This window comes from Gavialis gangeticus, unplaced genomic scaffold (assembly GCF_001723915.1).
Source record: "Gavialis gangeticus isolate Ggan-Ray unplaced genomic scaffold, GavGan_comp1, whole genome shotgun sequence".
Taxonomy (NCBI): domain Eukaryota; kingdom Metazoa; phylum Chordata; order Crocodylia; family Gavialidae; genus Gavialis; species Gavialis gangeticus.
In genome coordinates, this window is record NW_017729033.1 from 62,568,187 (window position 1) to 62,581,548 (window position 13,362).

A 13,362-nucleotide genomic window follows, 5' to 3' on the forward strand; every position below is an offset into this window, starting at 1 on the left:
GTGTACTATTTAGGACTAGGTCAGGAATGGCCTTTCCTTTTGTAGGTTCTAGGACCAACTGCTCCATGAAGCAGTCTTTTATCACTTAAAGGAATTTGGTGTCTGCATCCTGGCCTGATGTTAGATTGACCCAGTCCATTTATAGATAGTTGAAGTCACCCATTATAACTGTGTTTTCTGCTGTTACAGCTTCTCTAGTCTCCCTTAGCATTTCTAGCTCACTGCTGCCTTCCTTGTCTGGAGGTTGATAGTACATTCCCAGACTTACTTTTTCTATTTAAGCCTAGAATTTCTGTCCATAGAGATTCTATGCTACCTCTCTTTTCAGCTGAAAAATCTACCCTTTTTGATTTGATGCAGTTTTTGATGTGGATGTGCCACTCCCCCATCAGTACAACCTACTCTACCATTCCTGTATAATTTGCATTCTGGCATTACAAGTTTCCATTGATTTTTTATTTATTTATTTTTAATTCCACCATATTAATATCATTACTTACTGCTAAACATTCAAGTTCCCCCACCTTTAATCTTAGAACTTCTAGTATTAGCATAAAAACATGTATACTTTTTATTGTTGCCTGGTTGGCTTCTGTGTGACCTTTTAAAAGTATTATGGATTATTTTATTTGCTTTGAGAAGCTTCCCCACCCCCACAATTGTACAGGCATTTCAGGTTCAAAATTTGACCTCAGATGCACATAGGAAATTGTAGACTTCCCTGTTGGTTTATTTAAGGAGCACATCCCTTACCCTCTTTTAGCCCAGGAGTCTTCCATTCTAGTCTCTTCAGCTTCCCCTTTCTCAGCATCCTAATTCCTTCTTCCCACTCTTATTTCCCCTTCTGTGTTGTGTTTGGTTTTCTCATGTGCAAAATTTAACAGGTGCTGACCTCTCAATGTGGAACGTATGTAGACTGACTTAAATCTGGAATATTTTAGTGCAGAACATCATTTAAAATTATGCAAAAATAGAGTTTTATGGGTTCTTTTTGCTGCTTTTTCAATTATGCCTTTTAAGCATTTACACGCTAGGCAAAAGTTGTGTTTGGCAGTTCATTTTTTGTGACTTGTTTCTCATGACATATTCCTTTCTTATGACAGGTTGCTGAATGCAATAAAGCCTGGACTGGTAAAAAAGATCAATAGACTGCCGACCCCTATTGCAGGCTTGGTGAGTATTTTAGAGATTAATCTTCCTGTATTTCTTCTGACATCCTAATCTCATGACAGCAGTAATTTTAATTTTGTAATGTAGTCTAAAGAAATTTGAATTCTTCTATCATGCTAAATTTGGACACTCCTACTGAAATGTAAAGTGTAAGTGCAGCCTCCTGGAGGCATTCCAATGTCTGCTTCTTCCCTGGCAGTAGAAGCAAGTCTTCGGTTGTATATCTTTCAGAGGAAGGTGCTGATCCTGAAGGATGTGTTCTGGAGTCCTGCTCCTCATTTTAATAAGTGGCATTCTGAATGCAATTTCTTTGAAGTGATACTTGGTGCTATTACACTGTTTAATCCATTGGTGGGCAAATCTTTTTGGCAGGCATGTCACAAGTTAAACTCTGTTACCTCCCTTTGTGCTTCTTCAATGATCTGTTGCTCTTCTTTCTCCTTCCTGCCTTAACCTGTCACTGTTCTCCATGCTGGACCTGCCACAACCCACACAAAGTGCACCTGCCACTTGTAGTACATGTGCCATGGATTGCTCACCCTGGTTTAAACACTTTAAAAACAACATACAACTTAGTCCTCCTGCCTCATTTAACACTCATCAACTTCTCTTTAAAGCAATAGAATGGCTTTTTGTAAAGAGGAAGTTACATTTTCATATCATGTATTTTATCTGCTGTTATCTCAGTATACTAAAACCAGCCGATAACATTCCCAGCAGGATCTAAACAGCGATTTCAACTGGACTTAGAGAGTAAAAGTTGCCAGTCATCAACAGAAACCTCTTAAGAAACCCTTGCATTTTGACTCGCAGTTAAAGCTGTTCTGCCATTTATAAAACTTTACAAGTCTTGAGAAAACAAGTGTGATGGGTAGTTAAAGTGCTCTGCACAGATCCAACAGAATCAGACTTTAACTCCGGTTGTCCACTTATTAAAATAAGAGTTTTTTCTTTGCAGTAGCGATACCACAGCTTATGTTTATACAATGTAGATAGTAACTTTTTCTTCCCAACTGTACCACATCATGTTCCTGGAGAAATCTTAGTCCAGAAACGACTGCCCTTCTTAGCTAGTAGACTGCTGCACCTGAGGGACATTCCTTTTTAAATTATAAGATCTTGTTGATTATATAAGCTGCAGGTGGCTGGAGATCTATATAGTACTAGGGGGAATGAACTGGAAAGAAATATATATGACTTGCCCTGGTGAATATACACGAGGAGTGGAAATGGCCTCTGGAAAGTTCATATTTTCCCCATTATTTTTACTTGATTTTTAGCTACAGATACTATAGTTCTAAAAGTGCAAACTCAAGGAAAATAGGGTAAATTAAAAAAAAAATACGTTTATCATGCATGTATTTTGTTGATGCCTTTCTACTGTTCCAGGTCATCAGTGGTCAAAATATTTCTTTGGTGGTTGCTCAAGTTTGATGAACCTTTCATGTGTTCTTCCTGTTACATGCACAATAGCTGATGCAATCCAGGGTATCCAATAGAACGCTGGGAGAAACAGATCAGTTTTTGATGCTTTTTCCCCCCACTTGGAGCAAAAGCTGAAGCATTCATGTAGTTTACTAGTTTGAATGCTTGGGAGTATTTATTTTTTGTCTAAAATAAATAGTTAGACCTAGTAAGTAAACATGAAACATACAGCTCTACAAAAGTCTTGAGGTACCTGTAATATTCTCTTTTGGTCCTGTAAGAGCAGATAATTAAATGTGTTTGTATCCAAAAGAGCTTCGTGGTGGTGACCTCAAGCCAGTCATTAGGAGGTACTTGAGCACTTCAAAATAAGTCCAGGAACTCTTGAATGACTGTACTTTTGCCCACATAAGCCTGTAGTTAGCGTTTTATAGGCTTCTCAGAAGTTACGCAGCGTCACTGGGAAGTTTTATGTGTACAAACTGAGCTCTCTTAGCTGGAAAGTTCAGTCAGTCTCAGGCTACTCTGAAATATGTCTTGTCTGCATGCACCTGCTTCTGGCATCAGAGTTCCTGTAAAGAGACGATATCTGCCTCTGCTGCACTGCCAGAGCATGTTCACATCCTTGCACTTCTCCACATGAGGGAAATCTGCAGGTACTGCAGCAGTCGATAGAAAGTGTTGGAGCATCTGCATATGCCCCTGCTGGTGACAGTAGACTGGAGGGTTGTGCCATTATAGAGAAGCTTTGGGTGATGCCAGAACAGCTGGTTGATTTCTTCATCTGGATTAACTGGGAATGACGTGATTTGTTCACAACCCTGTGGATACCTAAACAATCACCATGCTAACTGAAAGTTGTATTTCATATTGTGGAAAGAGGTAAGGACAAGGGGACCTTGTCTTAGGCCCTGTTGCACTAAGCAATGCAAAGATGATCCTTGCCCCAGTAGAAATCTCAATCTAGGATATGAACAACAGGTAAATATGCTCAAAACTACAGCATGGTTCCGATCTGCTTTCAACTCCCGGGTGGTGCTTGCTTCTGTTAATAGCTCATCAAAACTTGCACTTTGCTGTAATCAAATGGAGATAGGAACCAAAGCAGTAAATTGTTCAGACCTGTAATCAATAACCCATAATGTTTGAATGGATACCAGATTTGATGAAATACTGTATTTTTCCATTTTTTATTTTAATAGTCTGAAGATATGGCACCCATACAAAAATAATCCCATTTACAGAAAACCCCAATAATATATTGAATCAATAACAGTGACTGAATACTTCATGGAAAAAGTTGCACATTTCCAGGAGGTTATTTAAGCCAGGATCTAATATTTTGGATGTCCTTTGTTGTAGTTAATGCTGTCAGCCTTCCAGAAACTCAATTTCCATGTATTTATTTATGGAAGCTTGAGAAGGTATTTTGTCTGCTTTACTAAACAGAAGCCCAGCTGAAGATACAGAATTGTTATAATGAAACAATATTAGTTGAGAATTTGATTTTGGCGATCTTACAGAACTAGTGGTTTTTGACCGAGTTAAAGTGACTGTTTCATTTAATAGATTTCATAGACGTTAGGGCTGGAAGAGACCTCGTAAGACCATTGGGTCCAGCCCCCTGCCCAAGGGGCAGGAAGATAAGTGTCCAAATGTTTCTTGAAAGTGTCCAGAGTAGGTGCTTGCATCATCTCTGGGGGGAGTTTGTTCCAGGTCTTGGGGGCTCAGACAGTAAACAGTTATGTCTGCTTGCTATAGTTTTCATATTGGACAGTTTAAAAAAATCAGCTTGCTTTAATAGTCATTTCATTGCATCCTGTTGTACCACATTTTCATTAAATTTAAGGAAAATCAAAGCATCTCAGCACTGGTAAATGCTGATACTTCAGTGGTAACCACTGTATATTGTTTAGAATGGGCTGGTTATTTTTCTTGTACATCACTACTTGATTTTCCTTCCTGTCCCTGAATAATGTCATTCTGTGAGAAAAGAGGGGAAAAAAAGTTCCGTCTTATCTTTTGTTTGACAGGGTTTTACAGAGTTTATAGTATTACTTCAGTTCCTCACATTATCCCCACGGGAATTAGACATTTGCTTCAGAGCCTGTGTGAAAAAAAAGAGTCAAATATAATAGTAGGAAATAGCCAAGACAAAGTTGAGGGGCAGAACTTTTGTTAATGATTTGGCTAATGTTTCAACACTTAATGAAGAAAAGTCTGTGTACTGTGAGATCCAATTTCCGTCTTATGTACTAAGTATGTTTTTGTATTTATGTTCTTCAGCGATGAGAAAAACAGCACCACAAAAGTCACCTGAGATCATAGTTAACACAACAAAAGGAAGAAAACCATAACAAACTGTGTTAAAAAGAGCAGTTCCCTTGCACAGAGGCTTTTTATTAGATTATTTTCTTAGGAAGTTTATCTTGGCAAAGAAATCTTCAGGAATTTGCTAGAAACCCTGTTTCAAGTGGTAGTGCTGATCTGCTGCTCTCTGTGATTTGCTTTTAGCACTGAACTGTTTCATATATTTCTTTGTTTGTGGTTCTAAGCTGCCTCAAAGATGGAGCAAAATCATTTTGCTTTTAAGGATTTTTACTTGTTAATTTAAAGTTAAGATTTTTTCCACCAGATAAATGTTAGTTTGAATACATTGTTTATATAGTACAATATTGTTCATGAACTTGACAAGGAAAAAAAATACATAGCCAGTCAATGTGCTGAATGTTAATATAGATGTACATTGTGAAGTGATATGACAATTTTATTTATATAACTTTCAGTAAAAAAAGCTTCTCCCGTGCTCCATTTCCTTCTTTTTAATTTCTCACCTCTGATTTATGTTTTGTAACATTGCCTCATTTGTGAAAGCAGCATTTTTCTTTTTTTGTAGGCTCTAGACTCGCAGCACAGGATAGCTTTTCCATTTCTCTGTTCACGCATGGTTTATTGCTGAAGACATTATTGTTTCTGAACCAACTCGTCTCCCAGCCCAGCTCCACCTTTCTGCTTAAGTTGAGTCACTGTGGTTTTAGATGGCTATGAATTTTGCTTCTATTAAATTCCCATGTAGATTTTGGCATTCAAGTCCTCAAGCATTCCTGTGGGTGTTGATGGCAGGTGAAATGGTAAACATCCCCATAGCAAAGTTCTGCAATTGTTGGCCATCGATTCATTATATAAGCAATTTCTTTGCTTAGTAACTGGCTTCTTTATACCTCCTGTGCCTGACCCTAGTTCTGACCTCTGAATATTTGATTCAAACATTACCAGACTAATGCTCAAAGTGGTGCTGTGTGTTTTGGCTTATCAGGTACTGTGATGCATGTTAGTTCCCAGCTCTGGAAGAATGTCTTTTTTAAATACTCACTTATGTTCTTTTTTGTTTTGTATTGTTTTGTCCTTGTGTGCACATTTTAGCCTCAAGTCCTCAGGACTGTTTTCCAAATGCATTTTCCATCCTGTTTTTTCTTTCCTTCTGATTGCTGTCACCTGGGAGAGGAAGAATTGCATGTTTTATCAATGCTGAATATAGCCATGTGCTATATTCAGCATTGTCCCTGCTTTCTATGGAATGTAAAAAAGTCTAGCAGAATTTTTTTTCTTAGCTAGGTTGTTTATAGGTGAGGTGTGAACAATATCCAATGATAGTCTAGCTAATTTACTCCTGATGATTAAAGTAGCTAGAGACTGCAAAAAATAAATACGGGTTTTAGTGGTAGAGAATTCAGAGAAATGTATGGAAATATCACTGAAGGGAAGGGAGAGGCTGTAAACCATTAACACGTCCATTTTAAATGGAAATTATTATGTTCTTCTAGACTGGAATGACAGATTTATTGCTCTCTAGCCCTGCAAGCTTTGTCCATAAATACATCAGTCCCCCCCTTCACCTGGTAAAGGAAATAACAGGCCAAAAGCAAAACTGACACAAATGTTTCCCCTTCTAGTAATATTAATGGAATGAGTTGTGTGCACTTCTTGCACTGAATTTGACTCAAAAACTTGCACGTTTTTAAAGTTTGGAAAGAATCATTGACAATAGCATCTATGCTTGAGACCTGTTCTACCGCATTGGTTGAAATCTTATTAGCCATCCTTGAGAATTTATACTTAATTTAACCTAGTTTAAAATTTTAATGCAAGTTAATATGACAGAAAATGAGTAATCCTGGCATACAGTCAAGGGAAAAAAGAGCCAAATGACCCCTCCAATTTATTCAGTAGCAATTTACTATTGATGAATTGAGCTGGCATAAGTTATGAGTTTTAAATACAATACCCAAATAGTAAAAGGAAGTTATGTGGTATATTAAAAGCAGAACAAAACCTTAATTGTACCTAAAAATGTGTTCACTTAAACCAGAGTTCATTATGTGTGTTCATTTTTTTTCAGCCAAATCCTCCTTGAGTTTGAGAAGTACATACAATTTGTCAAAAGAATTACGTTTAATGTATGTGTGTATAAGGAATTCGTATGTAGTTGTAGTTGTTTTTCTTTAGGAAATATCCTTTCTTTCAAGGGAAGAGAGAGCTGTTCAGATTGTGCACAATCAATTCATAAATATACACTGTTATCAGGACTGAGAACAGCAGAATAATCTGAGGTGCTTTTTGTGTTAAAGTTTAAAAAACCAAGATTGGCACAGGTGTATTTTTTGGGAGCCTAATGTGTCCTTGTGGTGGAATTTATTCTCTAAGGGTGTGTTTATCAAAGATAAAACATATTTGATTTGTTGCTTATACAGTTTCTTTTTTGTAACTCTCTATAAATATCCTTCTCTGAAATGATGCTTTCTGTAAAGCTCCTCAGTTCTTGTGAGAAATCAAGAAATATCCTTGTTCTTGGAGTTATTCATTAGATTGGGTGCCTCAATACAAGAGGATGTACATGTCAGCTTTCCATAATGACAGGGAGAAAGCTGCCCTTCTCTTTTCTCTCAAAAAGCTACCTCCAGGGGTGGGATTAACACTTCAGAGTTCTTAAACTGAACTTGAATTTGAAAGGAGGGTTCTGCCCAGAATTCAGGTGTTTATTTACTTTAATAGGAAGGATCCCAACACTGATGAAACTTTATGCTGCAACTATTACATAAGTTGAGTAGCAACCAAATTTGATAAATTATCACTAGGGTGAATGGTTTTGCTAACTTTCTTTGTTCTGGAATCCCAGTTGACCAACACTTCTGGTTGAAAGGATGCCATATCATCCTCCTGCCTTTGAGCTATAGAGGAACTCGCTCATGCATGCAATGCCATCAGTTTTTAGTAGAAAGTGAGAGTGCATATCTGCAGAATTTGGTTCCATGTGGTTTATTACTCCTTAATTAGTACTAAAATTGACTTTAAGCATTTAGAAATGGAACTTGTGACTTAGAATGGGAAGGCAAATCATTTAAGTGGTAAGTTATGGTATATACCTATCTAATCATCTTATGACTAAAGGGCACATGGAACCCAAAGGTATAAATAATATCAGTCTTACTGGTTGCATTTAGATTGTGATGTGGGGGTGCAGTTTGTCAGTGCACTATAGCATTTGAGCTTTTAAATGCAAAGACAGTTGCTTTGTGATAGCAGTCAGATGAAGAATTAACTTTACCATGCACCTTTGACTACTTGACTTGCACTGTGCCCAGTACCCCATCACATCTGAACCATTTTGAAATTTCCAAACCTGGGCAGCATCAGATATTTGCCTCAAACAATCAAAGAAAACAGAAAAAATGGACCTCCTGGGCATTTTTTCCCTTAAAGAGGATAATTTTTACTACAACTATCCCCTTCTGAGATGGAATATAGGAAACGATCATTTTGTAGTGGAGGTGATTTTTCAGTACGATATTTAATGACTCCAAATGATTAGAAGTTAGCCATATCAGTGCTGAAGTTGAAGGTATAATATACTTCTTTCTGGTTGTGGGACCTTTTCACACCTTGGGATCCTGACTTCTGACTGAGGCTTTGCAGCAGTACCAGATGCAAAATATAACACTTCAGAACATCTTAGTTAAGGTAGCGTGTACTTCTCATTATATAACACCCTATTTTTCATTGTTTATAACTTTGCTGAATTTTTAACTGTTCAATACTGTCACGGAGTGGGGTTCTAGGGGCGGCTGTGATCTCCCCTAGCACCCCCTACCGTGCCAGGTTTACTTTGAGTACCCTCAAATCTTGCCCACCATGTCTTGATCTTAAGTATTGAAGGGAGGCTGCCTTTCATCCTCTTGGACACAGTTTTCTCCTGCTGTCACGTGTTCTCTTTTTATAATGGGGTTTCCATGCCCCCCGGCCTTATGGGCAATGCGTGGCTCCAACCACCCCTTTACCACACCCCAAGCCTCACTGATGTACTGGATGTTGTTCGGTCTGTCTCGCTCTCTGCACCCTCTCTCTGGCGCTCAGTCCCTCTGTGGCCCTAGTCTCTCACCGTGCCCTCTGGTGCTTTGGCTTTCCGCAGCCAGCTTGCAACTGTGCCCCGCAGGTGCTCTGGCTTTCCGCCGCCTTGTCTCCTGCAACTGTGTCCCACAGGCGCTCTGGCTTTCAGCAGCCTGGTCTCTTGCAACTGCGCCCCACAGGTGCCCTTCAATCACTGCCCATTTTGCCACTGGGGCTTGTCTCGCTGCCCCCCTGGCCCTGGGGCTTGTCACTCTCAGGTGGGCTCAGGTGGCTGTAGCCATGCCTGGCCCCAACTCTCCTCCTCAGGGTCTCGAACCCCCCTGCAGGGCTGAGGCGGCCTCAGCTGTACCTGGCCTCCAACTTTCCACTTCCCTTCTCTGGGGCTTGGGACAGTGAACCCCAAAATGCTGTGCCCTCTCTGGCGCCAGGGTCAGTACACCCCAAATACTGTGCTCTCTCTGGTGCCGGGGTCAGTGCACCCCAAAATGTGCTGTGCCCTCTCTGGTGCTGGGGTCCCTGTGCTAGTGTGGGTCCCCAATGAGGCCTCCTCCATCCTCTAATAGCTTCATCCAAACCACTGGATTGTAAACAGCAAACAGAAACTCAAGCCTCTTGGCTACAAAGCATCCACACTAGAAGACAGGCAGGTGATCCAGGCTGACCTGGACAGGCTCAGCAAATGGGTGGACGAGAACCTGATGGTGTTTAACACCGAAAAATGCAAGGATCTCCACCTTGGGAAGAAAAACCTGCAGCATCCTGATAGGCTCAGCAGTGCTATGCTGGCTAGCACTACAGAAGAAAGAGACTCGGGGGTCATCATTGACCACAAGATGAACATGAGCCTGCAATGTGATGCTGCGGCTAGCAAAGCAACCAAAACACTGGCCTGCATCCATAGATGCTTCTCAAGCAAATCCCGGGATATCATTCTGCCCTTGTACTCGGCCTTGGTGAGGCCGCAGCTGGAGTACTGCGTCCAGTTTTGGGCTCCACAATTCAAAAAGGATGTGGAGAAGCTTGAGAGAGTCCAGAGAAGAGCCATGCACATGATCAGAGGTCAGGAAAACAGACCTTACGAGGATGGGCTGAGAGCCGTGGGGCTCTTTAGCCTGCAAAAGCGCAGTCTTAGGGGTGACCTGATGGCCACCTATAAGTTTACTGGTGACCACCAGTATCTGGGGGAACGTTTGTTCACCAGAGCGCCCCAAGGGATGATGAGGTCAAACGGTCATAAACTACTACAAGACCATTTCAGGCTGGACATACAGTAAAGAAATTCTTCCTTCTGAGCCCCCAAGGTCTGGAACAGCCTGCCATCGGAGGTGGTTCAAGCACTTATATTGAACACCTTCAAGAGCAAATTGGATGCTTATCTTGCTGGGATCCCATGATCCCAGCTGACTTCCTGCCCTTTAGGCGGGGGGCTGGACTCGATCTTCTGAGGTCCCTTCCAGCCCTAATGTCTATGAAATCTATGAAATTTGAGCCGCCTGGCTATGACATTAGTCCTGCCACATTAGGGGTGCTCTATCCTTCCCCCAGTCTCACAGCTATACCTGTGGTCTAGCATTTCTTCTTTGGTCAGTCCAGCAGAGCTCCTTCCTCTATGGCTGCTAACAGGGAACTGCCTGCTTGGCCTTAGCCTGGGAGTTATCTAGGAGCCAGGCCCTGCCCCTTCCTGTCAGCTGACCCACAGGGGTTGTCCTAGCAACCAACAGTTAGGCTCCTTACTTACTGCTCCATAAGTAGCAGGCGTCTCAGTGCCCTGCTACAAAGATGAAATGTTTTTTGATCTGTATATGTGTACGTGTGTGTGGGTTTTGGCTTTGTTTGTTCTTGATGTAAGGCCATTCCAGCAAAAATTGCTTGCCTGTTTCAGACAATTTGTTTAAACTGTATGTCCATGTTGAAAAAGTTCTTGTTTAAATTCTCATTCTTCCAAATTTTGTCTTCACTGTTTGGGACTGGGTGTGGGGAGCCTCTTTAGAACTGTCATCTGTTGTCCGAAAGAGAACCTCCCAAAACCTAATCAAGTTATAAATCTTTGAAAAATCTGGTTGAACCTGCTCACTTGTTAGAGTTTTGTTGCTAAATTCTCTGAAGGTTCTATCTGTACCAGGTAAGAACATGAGAAGTGCCATACAGGTCAGGCCTGTGGTTCATGTGGCCCAGCATGCTGCCTCTGACAGTAGCAGAAGTGGATGCTATACAGGAAGAACATTGAACCAGGTATATATAACGATTTATTCCCTATTCAATACCCTCCCTAGCATCCATCATTATAAGTTTAGAGAGGAAAACATCACCAATTGGTCTGTTCAGTAGCTATTATCTATGAATAGATGATAGAGATATAATCTATGAATAGAACTGTAGGTAATAGAGCTATCATCTATGAATGTATCCAGTCCCTTTTTGAACCTGGCTATGCTATCTGCAAGGCAGGGGTTTCTGGTTGGCCTGGCTCCAAAATAATGCACCCTCTGCCAGAGTCTTTACCATATTTGGAGTAGCTCTGCCTGTTCTGATTCTGCCTGGTCATTGAGGCTGAGCTGGAGAAGTCCTGCACCTTCTGACTGTAGGAATTGTGTACAGTAGGAGCAGCCCTGTGCTGCTCAGCCCTAAAATTGGGGTGCAGGGACATGGGAGGAGTAGCAGAGGTTAATGAGTTCCTGAGGCAGGTAAGACCTTCCTGTGCTGCAGGAAAATACCCCTGTACCTTTCCCAGACTGGGAATAGCAGCTGCTGCTGCTCTCAGTCTTCCCCCAGACAAGAGTCTATCAGTCTTGTGAAGATTTGGAGGGTCAGAGACAGTTCTTCCCCTGAGGAGTCAAGCTGCAGGGAAATGCCCCCACAGCTGCCTTATACTGGAGTCCTCCCAATCATGGAGGAGTTGAGAATACAGGGATTCATTCTAGTGAGAAAAGCTCACTTGCAGGGGATATCTTCCAGGTGTCAACATGGAAGATCTTTCTCCTGGCTGGGGCTTGTTTCCTTCACAAGGAACTGAATAGATGCCTATGCTGTCCATTTCTATTAGGAGAGTGGCATTTCTGGTAGAAACACAATACCTGTGTGTGGCCCTGATCATTGTCCTACTCCTGAGGAAAAACTTGCCTGGCTTGGTTTCCCTAGGCTAATATGGAAGATGTGGAGTGAGAGAAGCAGGGATTGTAGAAAGAGAAAGGACTGTCTTATGACTAAGGCAGTTTGTTGTTGGTCCAAAGAATTGGATTCTAACCCTGCATCTGCCAGAGAGGTCCTTGGCAAATAGTTTAAACCAGATTTTGATTCACAGCCACATGCTTTCTGGGTGATCAGCTTGAGACTGTGGTGGGTTTGATTTGCAGATGTTTTGAACTCTTGTAGCTGCAATTGATGTCACTGGGATCTGTGCTTTGAAACATGATATGAAGCATTGGCTGGAATGATCTAGTTGGCAATGGTCCTGTTTTGAGCAGGGGGGTAGACTAGATGACCTCCTGAGGCCCCTTCCAACCTTAATTTTCTTTGATTCTGTATACAATGCTAAGTATTCTGAAAATTCACATCTTAGGTGTTTCAGATTGAGAGCTCAAAATTCATGGAAGCTTTTGACCTTCATCTGTTTACCTCACCCACTGTTTTTTAGAACATGTTTATACTATTTTCTTACCTGAGAGAGGCAGTGTGAACATAAATTCATTAATGTTTATGAAGTGTTTGGATAGTACAGTGATGGACACCATAGAAAAGTCCAGGACAGAGCTAACAACTCTATCTTCAGAGCAGGATTTGCAAGTTTTGAAGTAAATGGGGTATAGAAACATACAATGAACAACCTTTCAATGGTATACTTGATTCAAGGGCTATAGGCTGTACAGGAGGGATAAGACAGGGAGGAAAGGTGGGGGCATGGCACTCTGCATTAAGGAGGAATACATATCCTCATCAATTAACAAAGACTCGGAGGAGGGGCACACTGAAGTGCTCTGGGTTAGAATACAAGGCAGTGGAGGGGAAAGAGATTTAACGGTGGGGGTCTCCTACAGACCACGCAACCAAGGGGAAGAGCTAGACCAGGAATTCTTAAGTTATCTCACGGAGGTAGTTAGGTCAAAGGACGTGGTCATCATGGGTGACCTGAACTTTCCAGACATCTGCTGGGAAGAGCAGTCAGCCAGGTCTGACCGCTCACGTAGGTTCCTAGCCCAAATGCAGGACCTCCATCTAACCCAGGAGGTGCACAGCCCCACCAAGGGAGATGCCTTGTTGGACCTGGTGCTGGCTGCCAGCAATGACCTGGTGAGGGGGCTGCAGGTGCTCGACCACTTGGGCGATAGTGATCATCACCTGCTGGAATTTGCCATCCAGTGCAAG

General features: G+C 41.5%; 1 protein-coding gene across 7 annotated transcripts in view; it reads left to right on the forward strand.

The window, feature by feature from the left end:
- LIMCH1 (LIM and calponin homology domains 1) overlaps positions 1-13,362 on the forward strand; it is a 344,316-nt gene that overhangs the window by 174,438 nt on the left and 156,516 nt on the right. For all 7 annotated transcript variants that reach the window (XM_019526040.1, XM_019526041.1, XM_019526042.1 and 4 more), the window contains exon 3: positions 1,104-1,173. In XM_019526040.1, the coding sequence (XP_019381585.1) occupies positions 1,104-1,173 (70 nt within the window). The remainder of the gene's footprint in view (positions 1-1,103; positions 1,174-13,362) is intronic.